This window comes from Zonotrichia leucophrys, chromosome 1 (genome assembly GCF_028769735.1).
Source record: "Zonotrichia leucophrys gambelii isolate GWCS_2022_RI chromosome 1, RI_Zleu_2.0, whole genome shotgun sequence".
Taxonomy (NCBI): domain Eukaryota; kingdom Metazoa; phylum Chordata; class Aves; order Passeriformes; family Passerellidae; genus Zonotrichia; species Zonotrichia leucophrys.
Window position 1 is genome coordinate 96,171,712 of NC_088169.1, and position 24,543 is coordinate 96,196,254.

The window sequence follows — 24,543 nt, forward strand, 5'->3', positions numbered from 1 at the left end:
TGTCTTTTTGAAGCTGACTACTGCATGTCTGAATTTTCTTAAAAAGAAAAATCAAACTGTGTCTAATGGCTAGGGTGAGAAAAAGAGGAAGTATTTTTCAGCAGCAAAGAGTTTCAGATTTTTGTCATTCTGCTTTTCATTGTATGGGGTTCAGAAGAAAGTAAAACCCAAGATCTGGGTACTCAGGATTTCCATGTATCACAGGTTATGCCTTTCCTCACAAGAATGGGCTTGTGAGAACCAGAACCTGTTTGTTTCCCCCTTCACTTGCAGGTCTTGCAGGATGGATTCTAGGTACCATTGTTTATTCTCTTGCAGTCCCATAAATAGAGATGGGACTGTTCCTCACGTCAGCACAAAAGATTAGCAATTCCCATCATGGAGCAGACCCAAGAACTGCAGACGAAATAGCATTGAATTTAGATTCTTTACTCTGAACCTGAGTACCAGGTGACATCTGTTTTTGCTTACCACATGCTGTGCACTAGCTGGAACTTCAGTTCCGAACTGAGCTGGCACACCATGTGATAGCCTGATGCTCATCTCCATCTGAGGAATAATCTTTCACACCACAATGGCATTCTTCTGGAAAAAAAAGCTAATTTTTTGTTGCCTTTATTATGCCTTTGCAGCTTTGCTGGGCTCTCAGCCATCAATAAAGCCTGCGGATGACTTTGTAATGTTGTCAGATACCTTTTGTTGGCAGACAATAGGCAACAGGTGCTTGTGATCTGTCCAAGCCATTTTTCCATCTCCACCCCGTGTTATTACAACCTTCCCTCCCCAAACCCATTCCCAATGTATGACATCAGCCACATGTAATTGTCACCAGTCATTCAGTTCTTCTTTCAAATCACAGCAAGGCTTCGTTTTTGTTCATGGAACAGGACACGTGGTGTGCACTCTCTGGGTGCATTAAGTCTTCAAGTAGCATACTGACATCTTTTCCTTACATTGAAAATCGCTCTGAATTCCCCCAGGACCTTTCCAGAGTTTGAGACTAGTGGAATGAGGATGATGTAAACATCACACTTCAACTGGTTCAAGTTGATTCAAATGAACTCGCATGAGCTGGATGCTGTTTAGAATCTTCTTCTGGTGACCAACGAGGGTGATTCCAATACGCTGGATATCTCTGCAAAGGAACAGAGGACACAGAAGTTGTTAAAATGAACTGCTTGTTCTGAACAGTCTCAGTCCATTTTGCTGTAGATGCAAATAAATGTGGATGGGTATGTGCGTGTGTCTATCTGTGTCTGAGAAACAGCTGACGAGGCTTCTGCTTTTGCTTGACAAATGTGTGTGGGTGGAGGGGGTGTTGGCAGAACTTGGTAGGTACAAAAGGAAGCAGTGAAACTGGGCCACAAAAAAGGATCAGAGGGCTGATCTCGTACAGAAAAAAAGAGAGCTGGACTTGTTCAGTCAGAAGAGAAGGCTCCAGAAAGAACTTTCTCAATCAATATATGAAGGGGTCTTACAAGAAAGATGGAGAATGACTTCTTACTAGGTGCTGTAGTGACAGGACAAGGGGCAGAGGTTTGAAACCTTTGAAAGAAAGAGAGCAGGTTTAGACTGGAAATAAGGAAGGGTGGTGGGACACAGAAACAGGTTGCCAGGAGAAGTTGTGGATGTCTCATCCCTGTAAACATTCAAGGTAAGGTTCGACAGTGCTGTGAGTAACATCATCTAGTTAAATGTGTCCCTGCTTATGGCAGGGGTGTTGGACTAGAGGATCTTTAAAAGTCCCTTCCAACCCAAACCATTCTGTGATTCCAAGAATGTTTGTTTTCCTGGATCCTGTTTTTTACATAACACTTCAACGCAGTATATGGTGTGGCTGGTTCTACACATCTGCTTAAAAGTGGTTGTTATTATCAGTGCTAGCTGTCATGAACACTCTGATATAAACAGGCTCTCTGCAACACTGACAATACATTTTCTGATGCACATTGGATCAGAATTGCTACTTACAGATACAGGTTACAAGTGTATCACAGCATGGGTGTCGTCCAGAGACCCTAGTAATATGCAAGCAACAGTAGCTACTTTGCTTTGGCTTCCCTCTCCTTTTCCATGTGTATGTATTTTCCATATAGCAAATTTCTCAGACTGCTTTCACTTTCTGCATGGAAAACTTAGAGTCTGGTATCTGCTGTTCTCTGCTCTGTTACTTACTCGAGAGTCATGCGTGATATGACATCAAATGTAGCCAGACCGGCCTGGTCAAAATTCTCCTTGTAGCGACCCATCTTGATAGCATCCAACCACTCGTGGGCATTGCTAAGGGAAGGGAAATCTGGAGGACAGTTGCTCAGGAGAGGCTGAGATGGTCTGCAAAAGAGGCAGGTTCTAAAACCCAAGTTATCAGCATCAGCTGAGCACACTAGTAAAATAAGAATGATGAGAGGGAAAGAATGCAGCCTCCGAAGAGGACAGAATGAAGAACAATAACATTTGTTCTTCATGCCCTGGTTCCTGAAGTCCCACCTTGATGTGCTGTTTTTAGACTTCCAGTGTCCCTTTTTCTGCCTGAAAACAATCAACGAACCCAAGAAATTGATTCTCCCTTCCCATTGCCTGTATTTTCTCAGACACATTCTCTTCTTGTTGCCCAAGATCCTTCCACATTTTCTTGGTCTAGACCTATTAGCTGGGCAATGAACTGCAGTGAGGAGGTTTCTGAAAGAGACCTTATATACCTTTTTACCTTTGTGACTAGGTCTCTCTCTCCTAAATGTTCTCTTTTGGTCAGATAGTGACCTATGACACAACGAGTGCGTTATTTCAGCTCCAACACCCATCAGATAAAAGACTTGCACTAAAAGGCTGAAGAGATTACTGTTTACATATGGTATTTGCTCTTTTCCTCATCATCTGAACATGTCCCAGAGCTTTAACACTCTTTAGGTGCTGCTTTTAGTAAACTGGGCATCACTAGATACTTTTCCCCTTCCCCAGCTGTGGAGTGCATTCCACTGATACAAGATTTATAACCACAGGGAAAACCCTTCCAGGCCAGCAGGATGTACTTTTGTCATCAGCCCAACAGCCAACTAACCTTGGCACCGTTTATCCCTCCAGAGACTTCTTCTTTGCTGACCTCCTGCCTCTTGTTCCATCAGACTGCAAAATGCAGTTGGGAAAATATGGGATGTAAGCTGCAGTTCTAATTATTCCCACGTAGAGACTTCCTTCCCTCCATAGGCTAAAGTCTTCTTTTTCTTCATCATCTCTTGTGCTCACATAATATGGTGTGATCACAGAATATCTCGTGCTGCTGCACCCAGATGTGTCCCTCCCTTCATTCCCTATGATCCCTCAGTCACTCAATCTCAGTGCAACTATTGAGATTTTTCTCCTGTCATATTCAGCACTCAGAGCTCCCCATAAACTGAATCAGGATATACAGTTCTTCCAACCTGCTTCCTCTCTTTTTTTCCACTTCCTGTTTGTTCCCAATCTCAAATGACTGGGTTAGGAAAAAACGATATAGCCTGATTTCTAGCTTTCCTGTCCTCATGATGCCTACTGAGAGACAAGTCCTGTTATTTTGCATTAAATCCCCATCTCACCTGCTGGTCCCAGTGCCAATGGCTTTGAGGGCCGATGGCTTGCGAATCATTTTATCCAGGGCACTGACTATTTGCTCAAATTTGGGTCTCTGGACCCTCTCCTTCTGCCAGCAGTCAAGCATCAGCAGGTGCAAAACAGTTGGACAGTCTGGAGGTGGTGGCAAGCGATAGTCCTGGTCAATGGCATTAATTACCTGCAGGAAAAGAACAAAGCTTTATCACAACTGGGAAAATAAAAAACAAAAGAGCTTCAATCATTCAGTGTGTGTGGCTTTCTTCTGCTTGAACTGATACAGGACAAAGAGGCAGAAGTAAATCCTCACCACTTCCAAAACTTACATCCTGATTGGACATGTCCCAGTAAGGCCTCTCACCGTAGGACATCACCTCCCACATGACAATGCCATAGCTCCAGACATCACTGGAGGAGGTGAACTTGCGGTACTGGATGGCTTCAGGGGCAGTCCAGCGGATGGGGATTTTGCAGCCCTGGCAAGCAGACAGAAAGCAACCAGAATGTATCGAGATAAGGACTGTTTGTGAAAACAACATCACTGAAACAATCAGATGTTAGCAGCACAACACAGCCTGGAGCACGGAGTGACAGTTCCATTGATTTGGTCTTGGAAACATTGCTGGTTTTAATTCATACTATGTTCAGGGTTTCCACCTTGTTTTGCTGACAAGTGTAAATGAAAAGAGAGAATTGTGTCTCCATGATGCTACAAATCCCATGATTTTATACTTTCACAGCTTTACTTTGCAGCATTTGAAAGTGGCATATAGCAGAATCCTCCTGAGTCACAATCATTTGGAAATCTAAAACCATTTAAATAATGTCAAACTGCAGCACTTAGGGACAGACAGACTGAGTAGCTAGCATTAACTAATTTCCCTTTCCATCTTGACCTCTCTAACTGCAGGTATGACCTGTAAGATTAAATACCATTCAGGTGCTGGTTCTTCAAAATGCACAGATCTAAAAATTGTTCCACTTTTCAATGACTGAATTCTTCATCTTTTTCAATCCACCTGCTATACTCCCACACTTTTTGTAGTATGTGTGACAGGTGTCACAGCTTCATAGGCAATAAGCTCATTTGATGGTTGGTTGTAAGCCCATAAATACACCTAGGTCATTTATCTTTTCTGTAGGAAAAAGCCCAACTCTTTCTTCAAAGAGTGGCAGTATGGGAATGCAATCTCTCCTTCAGTCCTTTATCCTTCCTATAAAAAGCTAATGAAATGGGGAAGATAATAGCTACATCAGGCTGTGAGGTTTGACCTATTCACCATCAGGCCACAAAGAACAGCACCGAGACTTCACATGGCAGAGTGGCTCAGGTACTCAGTTATTTTTCATTTTTACCGCTTTAGAACAAATAGCCCACAAGACAGAAGGCTCTACTCCATGCTTCTCTATGGTCTTAAGACGGAATTAAGAGGGTACACCAAACCAAGGAGGAACACAGGAAAAATTCTGTCAGCACTATACAACTCCCACCACAGCAGTGACTCACCAGACCCCCCGTGTAGGTGGGATTGGAAGCATCATCCTCCAGGAAGCGGGACAACCCAAAGTCTGACACCTTGCACACCAGGTTACTGTTGACCAGGATGTTTCGTGCTGCCAGGTCACGATGCACGTAGTTCATGTCTGACAGGTAGCGCATGCCGGCTGCAATCCCCCGCAGCATTCCCACCAGCTGCAGCACACTGAACTGCCCTTCCTTCTGCTGCAAGGCACGAGGCAAACACAGGCTCTCATGGCCACAGAACATCAAGCCAACAGGGGAGAGTAACAAAGAGCAAGGTAACAATGTGGATGTATGAAATTAGAGAACACACAATCTTAATTTCAGCCCAAATCTGCAGGTTCAAGGACAACACATAACAAAGGAGGGTGGGCTTAAAGCAACGAACCTCAAATAAAATCAGACATTGGTGAATGAACTTTTCCTGAAGACAAACCTCCTCTTTGGGCCACATCCCCCTTTAGCCTTTAGCATCCTACACCTAACCTCACTAAGATGGCTAAATGAATGTGTGCAGACAAATCTGCTTGTACTAAGATCTTTACAATGGCCTCTACGTAGCTCTACTCAATGTGCTATTCAAATTGTACCTGCCAAAGCATTTCTGCCTGAATGAGCACATGAATCAATAAAAAGGAGAACTGAAGCAGCTATACTACATAGATTGTCCATATTTGTGCTTCATTACTAGAAAACGTGAAATCCAAAAATAACTGCAAGTTTCATTACTTCATCACAATGCTAAAACTAGAAAATATTCTGTGAAATAAACTCTGAAAAATGTTATTACAAAGGAAAAATTTGGAACATGTACATAAGCAACTGAAAGGGTGTGTACAAAGATTTGGCACTGTTTACATTAATTACTGAAAAAGTCTGAAATACTGAAATTTTATATGGTTGTTGAGCCCTTGGAGTATTTTCACCATGTTGTCCTGAAACCACTTACTGTGGCTATTTGCTATAATTTCTATTGCACCTGAAGAGGGCAACTGAGGACTTAGGGAGACAGGAGTGAAGAAGAAGGACAGGCAAAATTATCAGGTCTGAGACTGGCACACAGCAGGATGAAGAGGTTAGTGGTTGTGGGAGACTCTGTGGTACCCTGAGGAAGGAATCCAGCGATCCATTCTCCATGAACTCTGTGACAATCATGACTGGTCGGCTCTTGGTGACCACCCCCTCCAGGTGGATGACATTGGGATGCTCAAACTGCCCCATGATGCTGGCCTCGCTCAGGAACTCCCGCCGCTGCTCCTCTGTGTAACCTGACTTCAAGGTCTTAATAGCTACCATGTATTCACGCTTCCCTGGGTGTTTCAGGCGCCCAAAGCACACCTCTCCAAACTCTCCTGTCAGGGAGGGAAGAAACACACCTCAAGTAAGGAAACACAGCAATGGATTTTAGTCAGATGTACTAAAGCATTCTACTGTGGATGACTTTGGGCAATGCATACAAATGAGGTTATGGGGCTCTTTAGATTAAGTCAAAATTTTTGATGAAGGTTGGAGACTACTACATCTTTGGTGTTCAAATGAGGAGTTTTGAGTCTTCAAAGGGTGTTTTAAATTTGGCTTTGAGCCAGCATCTAAGAGTTAGTAGGTTAAAATGAATTTTGGTAAAAATGAAGGTTTAGATATCCTGAGATGCTTGATGTATCATGGATCCATGGGTCCACTTCAGGCCAGTACTGTGCCAGGACTCAAGGTGAACAAGAAGGCACTTCAAACACTCTGCAGATTCTCACACTACCTGATCCAATGACCTCCTCAATCTTTATGAGGGACACATCAATCTCCTTGGCAAATTCTCGAATGGCTTCATTGGGATCTTCATAGGTTGAAGGATCAATGTAGTACTTCACTCCAAGTCCTGCAGTGGGGGAAAGAGCCCAAAACATCACCAGGATCAAACCCTGAGACACACAGGTATTAATGAGTCCTAAAAAGAGACAGGCCCTTGCCATCTGTTGCTCAAACACACTTACCTCGTGCACCGATATACTGCTGCAGGCGGTCTGTGTATGGGGTCTCTCGCCTTTTACTGCAGGACACAAAGGAAAGGAAAGTCAAAACACACACAAGAGTCTCTCATCAGATGCTGGGGTAGGCTTCTCAGTGCAAGGCTCAGAGAATCCTTCAAATTAGGGGTAGAAGATGGATGTTGAGATCCTGCCCATCTCCTGGTAACCAGTTTGTAACGCATGCTTGTTTTCTATGTGGTGGCTTTTACACCACTGTTGCACCCCCACATTAGAAATGACAAATGATAGGGCTTTCAACACTATCCTGAAAAACAATATTACAGTTTAACTTTACTGCCTTGGAAGTTTTATTGCTCTTCAGGCTAAATTTGCATTTAAATTTAATTTAATTACAACAAATTATTCTTCTCAATGATAATGTATGCCTTCTTTTGTGATGCCTTTTAAGTTCTTCAAAAACATTCTAAGAGCCATTTACTCTATGTATAGATCTCCCCCAATTATTTTTCCTCCTGTCTTTGTTTAACAGCATTTACTTTGGCCATTCTATTCATAAGTATGGTACCCAAACAAACCACACAGACCCAAACAGATGGAAATCTGTTCCTTGATGTGACTTTTGCATATGCAGGTCAAAACAGGTATGGTCTTTATTATTGTAAGGTTTATTGCATATATGCATCTAATTTCCAGTAAGCACAGATCCTTCTCAGCACAGGCATTTATCAGATTTCATTCTCCTTCTGAATGTGTATGATTCAATCATTTATTTCCCACAAAATCTAATTATTTTAGAAGTTTCATTCTATTCTTTGTTTGCACTAAATCTATTTGCCATTTTCAAGCTACTTCCTTTGTTCCAAGCAGTGTTCATTAAAAAAAAAAAAGTATGTTTCATGCTAGTTTCCAACCATCCTATTAATTAGACCAGACTGTAAATCAAACCCTACAGTATCCTGCAGTATCCCTGCTGTCTGCATGGATTTGTGTCAACTCATGTTTTGCTGTTTCAGCATGAGACCTTTTAGCTGCTGATTCAATTAGCATTTGAAGGCAAAGTATCATGAAACATTATGTTACTTTTCTTTATGAACATAAGTAATTCTGACATTCTAACAGCTAACTGTATTATTCTTACTTGTCAGACTTATCTCTTTAAATTCTGCTTTGAAATCCACAGACAGTTTTAACGTCAAAATTTTTTCTCTTGTGCAAAGAAATCAGCTTTGCTGGGAGCCTATACCTAAGAGCTCTAATTCTGTTGTTGAACCTGAAAGTCAGGTCTACAATAATGTTTTCTGTAGATTATCTAACAAATTAATTGTTTTCCATATAAAAAGACAACAAAACAATTAGCTAAAATAGACGTTTCACAGTGCATATTGCCTGAAAAATGTGTACCAACAATTTACAAAAACAAGTTAAAGTCATAGCATTTGACTCTACATATGTTCAACCTTTTAAGGAACTACTCATTTCATCTGGTGTTCCTCATTTTCTGCATCTTCAAACTTTTCTTAGCAAGGACAAATTTAAAATAGAAATTTGGTATCTCCCCTTTTTCTGAAAAGCTGTCTATTAACTGTACATAATTCTTTAAGTATAAATGAATGTATTTTTTATGATGTTTCCTCATATGTATATTTACAAGTGCCATTAATGTCTTTCCCCAACACAGTTTTGGTAATATTAACTTATTCTGGGTTTGGTTTATTTTTTTTAGAAAAATATATGCTTTATTGAGTTGTGCACATAATATCACATTTCCAGCTGTAACAAGAAATTGTATTTTTAACAGTTCAAAGTAACAAAAGGAGGCAACATTTAAAATATAACAATATGTGATAATTCTTTTCTTTCCAGAAAGAAAAATATTAAAAGAGAATATACAAAAGAGGAGAAAACAAATGTAGAAAAGAGAATAGAACAAAAAAGAAATCATTAAAACTAGACTTCACTTTCTAAAGTTAAGTAGTTTTTTACATTTTTTTTAGGTCAGCAGAAAAAGCTAAAAAGTCCCTCTTGTGCAGAGGCACAGTAGAGCAAAGACACAGAAATCCATTACTGACAATCTAGGGGATTAAGTTCAAACCTCAGTAAATTCAAGGAGCGGGTAATGACTGTTTCTTTTCTTCAAATAACAAAACCCCCATTGTTTACTTTTGTACCTCTATAAAAATAGCAACCCTCACCTTTTTCTCTTTAAAATTTCTGTCCTTTTTCTTTTTTATTTTTTTGTAACAGATTATCTCGACAATCTTTTATATGCCCTTTATTCTTTTCAAAATGGAAAGTGGTATTTGCTTTCTTTAACCTGTATTTTATGAGCTAGTGCTCCATGGAACCATTGGGGTTGAATAGATTTTATTCTTCAGCAAATGAGCCCTTGTGTTTTGGTCCTTGGTGAAAGGGTATTTATCACCCTCTAAATAACTGAATATGCATACTTATTCCACCAGTCCTTCTCCACTACATTGTTTCATTCTCCACTTGCTTGCCTAAATTGCAATTTACAGTCCCTCCTTCACAGCGATGCATTTAAGTACCTTCTGAGTAACAGCTTTGAAATGCTTTCCTTGTGTTCATATTGCTAACTAGCCAAATATCAGCTAAGTACATGAGCGGTTTACCAAAGGAGAGGCTCCTCAGATAGGAGTAATGGGGCAGGATCTTTCCTGAATTAGAGAATGGCATCTCAAGGGCATCTGGATAAATGCAGATCAGGCTGTTTCCCTTGGGACAGGGTTATGTTGCAGGGATAAGGAAGTTCCACTGTCTGAAGTGCACATGAGCAGGTCAAGGAATTCACCTCTTGAAGATGATGGCAAGGATGGCAATGGCAGCAATTACCAAGAAGGCCAGACCCCCGAGCGCTGAGCCCACGATCAGCGGCAGTCGGTCCTGCACCATCTCCGAGCGCTCCCCTGCCAAGGAAGACACGCACACATGGATGCAGAGGATAGGAACTGTCCAGCTTCCTTTCTGCTCACCGAGACCTCTCCCATAATTCCAGCCCTACCAGCCCTTTGCTCCCCAGTCACTGCGGTTCTCTAGCACCTTCTTTCCTACATCTGAAAAGCCAGTGTTCTCTCAAAATCCACTTCCTCTCTCTTCCCTGGTCCACTGACAGCTGACAAGCCACTTAAGAACAGGTTAGCTCTACACCTGGGCTGTATCCCACAGTCCCCTATTAATGTAGCTTGCCAATACCTTTGATCCCTACCAAAAGGATGGTGATCCTGCTGGAAGGCAAGCTCCTGCACATAAACCTGTGTCCAATCTACCTTTGTGTCCTCTGTCCCACCGGTCTTTTAGACATTCTCAGAGTTTTCAGCTGTGAGATGTCCCCGTGACAGCTGAGGGCCAAACTACAGCAGTGTATAGTGCTATGTACTGCCACATCTCCCTAAAGAGATTTTTACTGGCACACTGCTCCTGCTGGTGAGAAGCACAGAGGCAACAAAGAGCAGGGCTGAGGAGTATGGCAGTAGCATAAACAATACCCTCTGACAACATGAAGCTTCTCTAAGTGAACAAATCTACATATCCAAATTATTATACACAGAAATACAAGTTGAGTAGGAGTGTCTGGTAGCAGTCCTCCAGGGGATAAGCCAACACACTCCAGGGACACAGGCAAGTGGAAGGTGATCATGTGCAGACCTGAAATGGCACAAAAAGGCAGCACTTACCTCCTGTTAAAGTCTGGAAATACATCTTCCCACTGTAAGGGCCGTAGCCGATTGCTGTCCTAGCACGCACTTGGAAGGCATAGATCTTCCCTGGGCTCAGACTTGATATTGTGGCCATGTTGGTCTCACTAGTTAAGGTCAAGGAATTATCCTCATCTTCTGCCTGTGAATGTCAATGACCAAAAAGGAATGTGAAACTTCTGCCTACACTGCTCACTCTCCTCATCAAGGCATGACAGTTTCCATGTCAACCCAATATTCTTTGAACCTTTACAGAGCCTCCCAACAACAGCTGCTATTCCAGACCTTACTTCCTCTCACACTATTCATTCCTCACTGCTGTTTTTCATTCCCCCAGGCCTGGGCTTCCCACAAAGCTCTGCTAAAGACTCTCAATCTAAACAAAAATGAAAGACAAAACTTTGTCCTATGGTTCACTTTCTATAAACTCCAAACTCGTGTACTCCCCCAGGAGAATTCAGAGCAAGAACACATGTAAAGCTGTATCCAGGAAGCTGCTATACATGTTATCACAAATAGCAGTTCTTTTTGCCACTAAAAAAATAGTAGCCCTGCAAAATCCCGCAGAAGTATTTCTGTGAAAGACCAGTAATATGGAATGGGAGTTTGTCTGAACAGCCCCACATATCTCTTCCCCTCAAGTCAGATGGAATAGGAGTCACAAGACATGCGAATGGAGGATAAATTTGTATTTGCCACCCTGTAATTCCAGCACACAAAGAGGTATTTGCCACTTAGCAAATGAAAGAGGGCATTTCTTCTCGTAAAATTTCTTAGAGATGTCTGTCCAGGCATAAATGAGGACACAAGACTTCTCCTCATAAATGAATGACAGACTTGCAGTGAATCCAATTCCAGTAAATATATTTAGAAACTTCAGCTCCTTCCACTGTTACCAGTGTCAGCTGATACTAAACTTATTGTTAGCTGCAGCTTTTAAGCTTAAACAAGCATCTTCTTTTTTCTTAAAATCTGTCTTCTCCCTAGATGTTTCCAAGTTGGGAAATGCAGATGGACTGATGCCAGAAGACATGTATATCACAAACTTCTGGTATTGCTAAAGTTTGTTCCTTCCTCATAACTGAAACTTTTTTTTTTTCCCACCTTGTTCATTCTGATGCAGGGGTGCATCACCCAGACACAAAGTGCTCAGTATCCCTCTTTGCTCACCTTGTCAAAGTAGCGTAGCTGGTAATCCAGGATGACCCCATTGGGCTGGTCTGGCTGAGGCCACGACAGTGTGATGCTGTTGGTAGTACGACTCACCTGATGCATCATAGGCACAGCAGAGGGGACTGGAATAAAAGACAAAAAGGAGAGATTGCAAAGGGATAAGCTTAAAAATGAACTGTATTTGGACAGTCCTTAGGATAAATTATTAAGTTAGGCCAGTTCTTCCCTTAATTTTCCTTAATTTGCATTATGTAATACTTTGTAAAATAACCAGAGGAAATCCAGGCACAATATTACTCCGCTGGGGGATACAGCCATTGACAACTCAGACTGAAAGAAAGTGAAGAAATCCACATCCAACTGATTATGCAGCACAGGAGTTAAGAAATATCTTTATATTAGCTGGAATATAATTCTGATCTTCAAAGGTGCAATTTTTATGTGCAAGATCAGAAGATGCTCCATGCCACTGCCTTAAGATCACGCCTGGACAAAGAATATGACAGTGGTCAAAACAAATGCAGAGCACATTACTTCTCTTCTGCTCCTCCCCTAGACTGTAATTATTTTCCTGGGGGGAAAAAAATCAAGTATAGGCTACCAGAGTAATGGAGGCCTTGTACATGAAACATGTACATATACATGTTTCATATACATAAATGGAAAATCTAAAGAATGGAAATCCACTTCTATCAAAACCATCCATGAACCCATCTGCACACACATGCACACTTTCTAGGTTCATACAAAAGCTAAGAGTGTATGAAACTTGGGAAGAGATTTCCAAGCAAAAATTTCAGTACAATTTCAGAGGATCCAGCTGTTTGTCCACAAAGCTCTTCTCAAGTTTTCCTTTCTCTCTGCAAAGAAAATGTCATGCTGCCAAGAAACCTACAGGTAAGCAGCCAGGGTATCCTCATTTTCCTAATGGATGCAACATTTTCAGCAACATTTAAATTTTCCAGAAAAAGCATGCCAATGAAAAGTTGCCACCAAACCCCACTGGTTTTAGAAAATAGACATAAACTTCCTTGATGTGAAGAATGAAGCAGAGACATTTGGCAAATGATCAAAACCTGCAGAATAGCATTTTCTTCCCTCATTAATCGTGAAAAAGATAAAAGGATTGTTTTTAATAACAAGATAAAATTATTCTGAAAAGCATATTTCAGATGGGCTTCAAACAGCTCAGGCAAGTAGGAACTAATTTTAAAATGTAAATGAAACAAAATAAGAGTCTAAGCAATAAAATACTTTCACTCCTTGTTACTCCTTTTACTTTTTACCATTGCTCATCCTTCAAACAAGATTACACAACAGCCTCACCTGCCAATGAGAATATTGTGACAAGAATGGAAGAGAGCGACAATTAACCAAGACCATATGTAGCATTTAAAATGCAAATGAATAATACTGTATTAAAATGTCAGGAGGTAACTGGTCAGCTAACATTTGACCAAGACAGATTCTGCTACATTTAATGTTCCAAAAGTTTAACTCTCTTCCACTGAGACACAAAGCAAACACACAGGAGAGGTGCAAACCTAAATGCAGAGCTACATTGCCAGGGGACAGTCTACTTCTTTCTAAGATTTTACAGAATGATCAGAGTTAAATCTCCCCACAATTCCTCTCCTCCCCAGCTCTAAAAGTTATTCTTCTCTTGCCTCTCATTTCTCCCCTATCCCAAATTTTTCCCCTACCTGGAAGAATTAATCAACAAAGAAATAACAAAAACATCACTCAAGTGTATCTCTTGGCCACGTGTCACAGCATTCTAGAAAGCTCCTATTATCCAGATATGTCCATCACTTAGGGTAATCAGATGGTGGCAGGGGGGAGGCAACCAGGATACTGCAGTCTATCGTATTAAAAACAGTAATTTTAGTGATTTGCACCTAATAAGAAGACACTACTTAGAGCAAAAGCCATTAAAAACACTCAGAAATAAAACCAGCTATGAATCACTGCAAGGCAGATTGTCTTTAATCTGTCTCTCTGAGACATAGTTTAGATTTTGATACATGTGTGCCTCTCTTTTAAGGACCTAAAAAATGATGAAACACTGACCAGGGAGCTCTTCCATCACTTGAATGAAAAGAGATAGCAAGATTTCTCTTTTGAAAGTTTCATACTAATATGGTTTGAATATCAATACTAAGGTGATGTGCAAGGCAAACATAATTGTTGGTGGAGTAAGTACATATTTCCTGTCAGAGGTTATTCTCTGAGTGTTAATGCATTAGGAAATATAAAGATTTTATGTCTATAGACATTCAAAATTCCACAGAAGTGCTAGGTGAGTATTTTCCCTTGTTTCCATGACAACTTTTAAAAATGTTTATAACAGAACTTTGGTTTCAAAACTTTCTTTTGTATACACAAATGTGTCCAGGTCTATATTGATTTGTCAGTTTTATTCTTTTCTTTTTACATGAGGTTACAGACATAGATATGTTAGGTCCCTGTCTAATGGCAGCTGAAATCACAGTGCCTGATACAATCCAATCTGGACAGTTGGACTAGATGACCACTATAGGTTAATTTCCAACTATTCTATTCTATTCTATTCTATTCTATTCTATTCTATTCTATTCTGAGCAAAAATATGCTATGAGATCAGATCTTTAATTAAGATTGAAAAAGCAGTTCTCATTGTATGCAATTTAAATAATAGCAAATGCATGGAAAATTCTTGCCCACATAAACCCAGCTAAGGTGCAAAGAAATCCAAACACCAGTTAAGTACAACTCCCAGTTTCTATATTTTGTGGGCTGTTAGTTGCAGGACTAATATTTTCCTGGCAGCAGACACGTGCCTGCAAGACTAAAAATCTATCTCAATCAACAGACAGGTAAGTCAGGAATGTGAAGGAAATGCAGACTCATCTAACAATACATAACAATCCCCACTTCGGCAGAGAACAGCCAAGTGCCATTCTCAGCAGACCATGAGCATTTCTGGCATGTGGCATTCAGTCCATATTACATTCCATGAAGATACTTAGAACCAATGTGACCCTTGTGGTTCTGCCTGGAGGAGTCCCATGGGATAATGCCCTGGAGGGAAGAGTGGCTCAAAAAAGCTAGTTCATGTGCAAGGATTACCTCTTCCAGGTGCAAAAGTACTCCATCCCAACAAGCACAAATTCAGGCAAAAAATGCCAACAGGCCTGCATGTTTGAACAAGGAGCTCCTACTAAACTCAGACACAGAAAGGAAGTACACGGAGGGTGGAAGCACTGACAGCTAGCCTGAGAGGAACATAGAGGCACTGTCCAAACACGCAGACACATGGCTAGGAAAGCCAGAGCCCACCTGGAATCACATCTGGCTCTCTATGTCAAAAGCAAGAAGGGTTTCTCTTTAAGTGCAGAGCTGGTTGAAGAAAGAGGGAAAATGTGGGCCAGCTGCTGGGCGGTGCAGGGTCCTGGTGATCAGTCTTTACCAGCAAGTCTTGCCTTTAGGAACACCAGGTTGTGCAGACCTTGGGGAAGTCTGCAGCTGGGAAGATCTTCCTCATGCCAGATCAGGTGACTGAATATTCAGGCAAACTACTGCATTCCATGGACCCTGATGGGATGCATCCTTTGGGCTGATGTTATTTCGAGAGCACTCTTGATAATCTTAGAAACATCTTTGTGACTGTGAGAAGTGCCTGAGGCCTAGTGGAAAACAGATGTCACTCCTCTCCTCAGTAAGGGAAGGACAGAGGATACAGGGACATGCAGGCAGCTAAGCCCCACCTTCATCCAAAGGGGTTGTTGAGTCTCCAACCTTGGCAATATTCAAAGGTGTGGTCAGGGGCAATTAGCTTGAGGTGACCCTGATGAGCAGACAGGTTGGAGAGTATGTTCTCCAGAGGTATCTTCCACACTTAGCCATTTTCTGATTCTGAGGAGTCCCTCATTTAGCAGTACTGACTGGATACCCGTGGAGTACAAGAGGAGATCAGACACCTGGCTCATGGGTCATCACTCCACCAGCATTCAAACTAAATCCTGCCAAGACCTGTGTGTTACATCTGTGTTATTTATGTGTTCTCTTCCCCTTCCATCTTGCCCCACAATCTTCTGAAGTCATACGATTTGATCAACCTCAGCTGGCCTCTAATGTTCACTAACATGTCTCTACAGTCTCTTATGGATATTTCACTTTTGTTACCTCTTCAGGTATCCTATTCTTCTCATATTCCAAGCAGATGACATGAAGACCCTAGCTTTGTTTATAGCTTTGTCCAGTTTCCCAAACATCATCTTCTAGGAAGATCAGTCTGAATGCAGCATGGAAATTCCCTTCTTGATGTGTTTATTATCTTATCCTTATTTTGAAAATGCCCTACATTTTTCCACACATTTCAATTTAGTTATGGCCCTTTCTCTAAATACCCAAAATCCTTTAAAAGTATCTTGGATTGTCTTCTGTCATAACCTTGTACTTTTGCTCCCTATGGATGAAGAGTGCTTTAAAAGGGCAAATTAGTCAGTTATTGTAACTTCCCTTCCCTCTTTTATTATTAGTTTTTGTATATGCATTCCATTCATGCTTAATAAAAAGGAAAATAGCCTTTATGACACAAGGTGCCATGTTTTACTTTGTATTTTATACTTACACTTGCTCAAAAGATTTCTGACTTCATTTGAACAGTAAGTGAAACCTGAATTTTGAAAACAAGCCCTTTCGTTCTCTGCTCATGCTGCAGAGACTGAGCATAGTAAAGAGAGAAACTGGAATAGTTCCTTTTTGTGGAGTGACCATAGAAACCACTATTAATTCCCAGTCATAGCTGGGCAAATCTATTAAAGATGGGTAAATTGAAAAATGTCATTAATGTCACTAAGGGAAAAATTAAAACTTACAAAAGTATTTTTGCTTTTCCTATCTGAACAGAAAACAAAAAAGTTGAATTCTTTGGGAACTTTGGAGAGTGTTGCCAATTAGATCATAAATAAGCAAACAGCTAAGGACTTTGAAAAACAATGCATTTCATTCAGAGGACAATGAACACTCTACCTGCTGGCTTTATCTTGGCAAAACACAACAGCATGTAGTTTTTGACAGCTCTCTTCTTATTTCTCTCTCATTTTGAACTAGAAAATGCCTTGCCTTTGTCCCTGATTTTGCCAACTAAGTCTACTGTACTCTTTTGGCTCTCTTTGGAAAAGCAAACATCTTCAAGCAATTCATCATTTCTCTTCACAATCTCATAATCATACTTGGCATTTAATTCCTTTCCCCTTCCCACACCATTTCATGTGAAAATCTTCTGTCACGTCCTCTTAAACTTCCTGGCACTACCCAAAAGTGTCCTTGTCCCCATTCATCCTCTTACACAAGCCTTCAGACTGTCTAGCACTCATTTCTGAAGCACTACAGATTTTTGGTATAGCCAGGTCCCACTGCTCTGATTTCCACTGATGCAGAAGGCTGCTACATATATTTTCACAGGTACAAGGCAACCTGGTCAAATAACCTTTCTATTCACATATCTCTACTAGCTCTCAGAATGTGTGGACTCAGCTAAAAACCCCAATACACTTGCTTTAAAAGTCTGCATTGATTTGTTCCAACATTTAAATCTCTGCTGCCTTTCTTTTGTCCTCTTCTTTCTAGGAATGTAAGAACTGCCTGAACGAATAAGTTCAGTAGCATTTCTCTGGCAACAGACATTACTACATGCTTCAGTGAAATTTGCAGGGAAAAAGTGGTAGTTACAGGTAGTTACAGCTGTGCATAGAGTAAGTTTTTTCACAGTCCTTTAAATGAAAACCTGACTTCTGTCCTTAGACATGAGAAGAGATATTTGTTTACCCTGATAAGTACACTTGAAAATGTTAAAATACTGAGTAAAAGATTAGTCTGTTTTATTTTTTGTGAAAATATGGTAAGAGTTTAAGTTCTTTGCATTTTTGTGTGTCAGGTTCACACCTGTGATAACGTATAACTTCATTAGAATTACATAATTGCCTTTCATCATGTGGTTCCTGCTATCTGGAAAAGGCTTCCAACATCTCTCTATACTTCCTGACATTTATTTAGGTATTCAACCTCAGCACTTCAAACCTGAGCTGAAAGCAATTCCCTTCTCTTGTCTCATCTCTGCACAGTTCTTCCGGTGATTAGCATATCATATTTGCATTTCACACTATTACTATCCAAACAGGTTTCATTACTGCTATCCAAACAGCTCTCATGTTTCAGGTTAAGTCTTACAGTAAAGCAGATTTTTCACTGACAGCCCTTCTAAATCTGATTTCAGGCACATGGTCACTGAAGAGTAGGAACATCATAATCAGTCTGCACAGAAAAAACGTCATTCTGTAACCAAGGGATCCTATCATGCTCTGAAGAAAGGCCAGAAGACCATGAGGGGTATGCAAACTCTTAGAGGAACAGTGTTTTGGAGACAAAGTTGAAGAGTGAATAGGCATCATGGGAAGAAGAAAAAGTAGGACTGCTTCCACACAGAACATTGCCTAAGATACCTCTAAAAAAGGGGCAGGAGTATTTTTTGGACCATCAGTTTTCAAGAAGAGAGAGAACTCAGACTGATGTATGAGTAAGCAAAATTTTCAGAAACTGCCAGGACTGGAGGGTCTTTTTTTGGTTCATCTTTGATTCAGTGGAGAGAAAAAATTTTGCTATGGCCCTTTATCCTGACATTGTACCTTTTTGTTTCTTGATTTTTTTTGGTACCCTTCATGTTTTCCTGTACCCTTTTTCTCTCAGCATGTAAAATCCTCAAAGCTCTATCTCTGCTTGTATAATAAGAATATCAGAAATAATAATAATTGTTACCATAACACAACATCAACAAGCAATGATAAAGTGAAAAGCTGCTGAAGGGATCAAAAGGAGGGGGTATGGATGAGACAGGCCACGTGATGGAGGAAGCAGGGCCTTGTTAGTATGAGCTGTCAGTACAAATCGAGGGCAGCTCATCTCAAGCTCACTCCTAACGATCTCAAGGAAAAGCAAGGAAAGAAAAAACTGTGACCCAACACAAAAAGAAGCCACTCAGTACACACTCGTGTTTAAGGAAGCTGTTCTCCCCTGAAACAGCTTTACTGCACAGAGAGGCATCTTAGAGAGGAGTACCCAACATACTCAAGACACCCAGACGCTGTAAGACACTGTGAGACACTTGGAAGAGGAGTGGTCAGAAAATTCAAACAGAAATAGAAGAAGAGGGTAGACTGAGTGATTCCGGGAAGGAGGAGGAAGCAGCTGCTCAATTAAGTTATCTCTGATATAGATAAAGAAGGTTGAGATGAGAAACATGAAGAAAGAGAATTCTGTAGGACGTTAATAGAACACCCACCTTTCTCCAGGAGAAGCCAAAGGAACTGCCTGGAATTACCATACAAATTACCCAGCCACATTTTACTGTAAACAAAAACTGATCACCCACTTGCAGCCAGCCTCTTAAGGGGACCAGAGATCCTAGAGGTGCTTTGCTACTTGATGTCTGTCAGGTAACATTTCAAAGGGAACAAACAGATCAACCCCCTGGCATCTATAAATATCTATTCCAGCAGGAAATTAGTTGGGGGGTATGTATACATTCCATTTCTTTCCATATAATAGAAACAAAAATGCAAAGACGTGATTTAACCAAGACCATGATGCTACATCTGGTTTCACAGCACTTCTCTGGAGCTTTGCCAAAACCTTGTTTTGCAGGGGTTTCCACACTACACTCTGGAACCTCATATGGGATTTGCTTCAGTTTAACATTTACACAACTCTAAATGTTTGCAGACATTTTCTGTCACTCAGTTCAAAATGTTCCCCCTCCTTCTCCTCTTCATCACATTACTCCTTATTATATCCTCTTAAACAAGCTGTGTATAATTCCTCTCCATATTAGCTTATACATGCTTGTGAAGAACAACATATGCCCAGTCTCTTAATGCTGACATTTAGCAGAACTCTATGCCTGGATGTATGTGTCTCTCTCCAGCTCCAGTCCTTGTAAATTATATTTACAGGAAACAGAACTCCTCTGACTGCCCACACAACCCATTAGTATGTTAGTTTAGTCATCCCCACCAGTTAGTTTCTAGTTACAAGGATCACGACATTTTTGAATATAACTGCACAACACATTTTAATATTTTTACCATGTAAAGAGAAAAAAAATTGTTTCTTATTAAGAGGAAAATAAGATGATGAAATGGAGAAGAGTAGGGGATAGAGAAAATGAATAGCTTCTCTGGAAAAATGACGTTCACAAAATCCTCATCAAGCCCTGGTAGCATCCCTTCTCTTGCACAATGAAACAATGTGCTTCGTCTGACCCACAGTGCTACATCTCCCATTGGAATCTTCTCCAGGGCAGCTTCTTCCCCAAAAATCACACCAGCTGCTAAACTGGAGTTTTTCTGCCAAGAAGCAAGAGTGGAAAGCTCATTTAGGTAAGACAAGAATGAGAAGGGCAAAAGTGAAACTATGCAAATAGCAGGGCAGGATAAAAAAAGGCACACAACACAAGTAAAAAGACAAAAGTCCAGGATTCAACAGATAAAAGCAAATCAAATGAGAGAGAGAGAGAGAAGTAGAAGCTCCGGGACTCGGATGCAGGGGTCTCCTCACCTGACTGGCTGGTGCTGACATTGATGGTGGCAAAGTGGGGTGCTTCTGAGCTGAGCTCAGTGACGAGGTTGACGGCCTGGATCTCGAAGGTGTAGTGTACACGGGCCAGGAGGTTGGAGACCTGCACGCGGCTCTCGGTCAGCCCCACCTGGCGCGGCTCGAAGTGCACGCTGTCCCCGCAGCGCACGCACGGCCCCGCCGAGCCCGCCGGGCACACCTTGCAGATCACGTTGAAGAAAACGTCCTTGCGGCCGCCCAGGTCCTTGGGGAGGCGCCAGGTCAGCAGCACGTTGGAGCCCACGATTTCATAGCTGAGGTCACGAGGAGCAGAGGGGATGCCTGGAAGGCAGAACGAAGGATCAAAATCCCAGGAAAGAATGGGAGAGAGGTGAGGGAAGGGGAGGCAGGAGGCAAAGCAAAGAGAAAAGAATAGAAGAACAAGCTGCTTCTTCTTCTCATTCTTACTCTTCATCAGTTCTTTCTTAGAGCAAGGCTAAGAAAAACATACTCTTTGCTACATCAAGCACACATATTAACAAAGGAACAACTGTATTAGCACATTTTAGACAAACAAAATTACAAAGAAGAGTCTTTGTTTCAAGGGTGTGACATTTTAATTTCCCGAAAAGAACAGTCATTGTTTAGGGAAGTGCCAATCCCCTGAAATTTTAAACTTCACACAAGCTTAGTATAGATTTATCTCTACTGAGACCTGTAATTCTCTCCTTTGGCACCTAATTATCTCTGAACTTTCTCACACTTTAGTTAACCTGTTGCATTTGCTCCAGGAACTGGACACCAGTTTTGCCTGCAATTACTCCTGGTGCCAGCCAGATTCCTCAATGTCATCAGAGGTAAACTCTGACAGCTGAAAAAGTGCCCATTCTGTGCATCCAACACTTACTTCCCTTGATGGCACAGAGACAGTGAAGAGAAGGAGGAAAATGCAGAGGGTGAGAAGAAGGTATGGGGATGAGAACGGGACAAGACACTGCAGCTAAGAAATGAAAAGTTCAGAAAGGTAGAAGTAGGCAGCAGAATTGCAGTGCTAAACCTGGGCACAGACACAAAGCAAGATGGGAAGGGGAGGGACAGAGAGGCTGAGCTCAGTAACAGGGAGGGGTAAGGGAAACATTATTTACAGAACATTTTCCTCTGAAGGCTGTAATGAAACCCAAGAATCATCATTCTCACACCATCACTTTGTAGTCAGGTGCAGGAGCAAAGGGAAGTTTTGGGTTATCTCAAAGGTCTTGAGAAGAGCGGAATTGCAACCCCTTCCCCCAAATCATTTGGGCACATTTCTCTCTCATTAACTTCCCTTCTTGCTTTCAAACACTTCATCCAAACACTTACCAGTGCAGGGAGCATCAGAATTGTCCGAAGCAGATCGGTAGTACCGGTTCTGACACACACATTCCCGGGAACCCGGCAGTGGAGCGTGGCTGTGGGCAGGGCACAGATGGCAGGGGTCATCTCCCACAGATACTTTAAAGAAACCAGGGGCACAAGCTAAGAGGAGGAAAATAAGAGAGGCAAAAGCAGGAAAATCATTAATTCAGATTTCAGAAACAGTGGAATCTAATTTACATTTAACTTCTGCTGCTGGGAGAAGTTCTTGCATAGAGCTGCTGCTGGTTTTGGTTCTTTATGGAACATATTTTGTCCATGTTGCCATTTCAAAACAGTTTATTTTATTCTGTATGTAATTGCTTAAATTGATTCACTAGCAGATGAAAGAGAACCAGTCCTGAGACAGCTTTGGCCACCTCAAATAATTGTCTTCTCACTATTCACTCAAAGCGCTTTTAAATTGGAGAAGTCAAGGAGCCCAGCCAAGTGATTTGTCTTGAAATATCAAACAGTTACCCACACCTTCTTCCCCACACCCAACACAGCCACAAAATTGGATTTTTTATGCTGCCTACAACAGTTTCATTGCTTAAAGTAATATACACTACCATTGCTGATTTTGCATTAAAACTAAGAGCAGACACTAAGACTGGCAGTCCTATTTTTTTTCCTGTAGGTCTGAAAACTTCCCAGTAATGGATAAAAGTATGTTAATTAGTCAAATTTAATCTGCAAATGCATAGGCACATGTATATGCAACAAGTTGAAACAAGGATGGAAATCCATCCTACAAGGAAAGAAAATGAAAAATGAAAAAATAATTTCTTAACAATATGGGAGTATGGCACATTTTAGGTTTGGCAAAGAGGCCTAATAGGAGGTGCTTAGACCTTATATAGAAGTGCTAGGATACAGCTTTTACTGCTTTTATGTATGTTTTCTAAAGCTGATTTTCTATATAAATAGATACAGCTCTTTTAGATTTTATGGACTAACAAGCTCAGGTGAAAATCCATTTGCAGCTGACATTTGGTTTGTTAACTTCACAATAAAGAGCATTTACAAGGAATGGGAAACTTTCAGATAGACCCCAGATAAAAGCAGAACTATTCTAACAAGCAGAATATTCCAATGGATTGAGGATAGCAAAAATTACCTAAAAAAGGCAAAGCAAGTAAGAGAAGAATATTGTACAGAGCTGTTATATGAAATCAGAATCATATGTGTTCAGTCCCCCTTGAGGCTACAGGCACAGTCCAGAAATAACAGCCAAAAACATCTGTGGAGTCCCATCAGGTTTATGCCTCTTGTATTACTTCATCCTCTCTGTCAAAACTCTTCTAGGATGCACAGAGCAACCTCCACATGTACACAGATAAGAGTGATCAGTCCTGGAACAGGCCAGACCACAAAGAGGACTTCAATAACTCTGAATGACAGCTATTAGATAGGGGAACACTGTTTCTTTCCAGCACTCAAAAAAATGACAACATTCAGTGTGTGATACATTGCCATTTGGAAAGGAAAGGGGAAGAAGAGACTGTAATTTTTCATGTGAAAGATGATGGTTAAGAAAAGTGCAACTGCCTTTGTCTTCAGGCCTTTATCCAGCAGAAAATCAAAATATTCCCATACGGAGCAATACGTTCGTATGTTTGTATGGACAAGAAAAAGTATGTAAGATTTTATCCACGTCATAAACTATATACCTTTCACTCAATTTTAGGCTCTCTTAACAGCCACAGATGTAGAATATAATATTCACACTTGTTGGCAAATGCATTTGTACTGAAACTACGAGCAGTACAAATGGGAAGCTCTCATCCAACACACTGCAAAGTCATTTAAACAAAATTTCAGGGATCTTTCTTTATTTCAAGTTTGAGAATGCAGAAATTAATGTGAACAGCTTTAGTTTCTTAAAAAGTAATTTTATCTCATCTGTTTTTTTCTTGCATCAAATTCCTTCTTCCTTCAGCTTTTGCTGAAGCTTAGAACTAATGATACATTCATTCCACTTGTCAAGGCAGACCCTCTAGAATGGTTATTTTCTTTCATTCAGTATTACAGCCTGATATCAAGTAGGACACCTGGCTGCTAGTCACAATAATGAAAATGAACAGGTAATGGTAATGTCTGCCATGTATGTGATGCTAAAGGGAAATCTGTAGAGGGTACAGACTTCACCACGGAAGTACAAAACCATATTTACCCTACAAGGACAGTGCAAAAAGATTTCAGGTAAATTCACCTTTAGCCCAATTGCAAATCTGTGAATGAGGAATTTGTCTGGTGTTTAATAAATAAAATTAATTTAAAAATAAACATGTTGTGTTAAAATAGATAAATCTATTTTTACAGAGTTCTTTTAACATCTATTGGCAAATTGCTGTTGAGCTTGGGGATGGAGGGGTGAGGTCTGCAGAGATGGCTAATTCACTGTTGATGAATTAGCCAAAGGCAGTAAGCACAAGTGCAGTGCTGTAGGTTTTATGCAATGGAACAAAATGGTTTCTTTACCACCTCAGTAAAGAAAAGCAGTCTGTGCAAGTTACCTCTTTGAATTAAAAGCACCTCTGTTGCTTAAAAGGCCATGCAAGATTTCATCCATGTTATG

The 24,543-nt window shown here is 40.9% G+C and overlaps 1 protein-coding gene across 7 annotated transcripts in view; it reads right to left on the bottom strand.

Annotated features, from left to right (window-relative positions):
* Positions 1 to 580: 580 nt before the first annotated feature.
* The window catches only part of EPHB6 (EPH receptor B6), a 66,470-nt gene continuing 42,507 nt past the window's right edge, over positions 581 to 24,543 (bottom strand). For 4 of the 7 annotated variants that reach the window (XM_064724255.1, XM_064724235.1, XM_064724244.1 and 1 more), the window contains exons 5-17: positions 21,930 to 22,085; positions 20,574 to 20,912; positions 11,976 to 12,100; positions 10,785 to 10,947; positions 9,902 to 10,016; positions 7,096 to 7,151; positions 6,861 to 6,980; positions 6,212 to 6,459; positions 5,093 to 5,308; positions 3,912 to 4,061; positions 3,573 to 3,766; positions 2,176 to 2,349; positions 581 to 1,135 (exon numbers count right to left, since the gene is read on the bottom strand). In XM_064724255.1, the coding sequence (XP_064580325.1) occupies positions 1,027 to 1,135; positions 2,176 to 2,349; positions 3,573 to 3,766; positions 3,912 to 4,061; positions 5,093 to 5,308; positions 6,212 to 6,459; positions 6,861 to 6,980; positions 7,096 to 7,151; positions 9,902 to 10,016; positions 10,785 to 10,947; positions 11,976 to 12,100; positions 20,574 to 20,912; positions 21,930 to 22,085 (2,165 nt within the window). In that variant the 3' untranslated portion in view covers positions 581 to 1,026. The remainder of the gene's footprint in view (positions 1,136 to 2,175; positions 2,350 to 3,572; positions 3,767 to 3,911; positions 4,062 to 5,092; positions 5,309 to 6,211; positions 6,460 to 6,860; positions 6,981 to 7,095; positions 7,152 to 9,901; positions 10,017 to 10,784; positions 10,948 to 11,975; positions 12,101 to 20,573; positions 20,913 to 21,929; positions 22,086 to 24,543) is intronic. The other 3 variants (XM_064724282.1, XM_064724263.1, XM_064724271.1) reach the window with 3 other exon arrangements.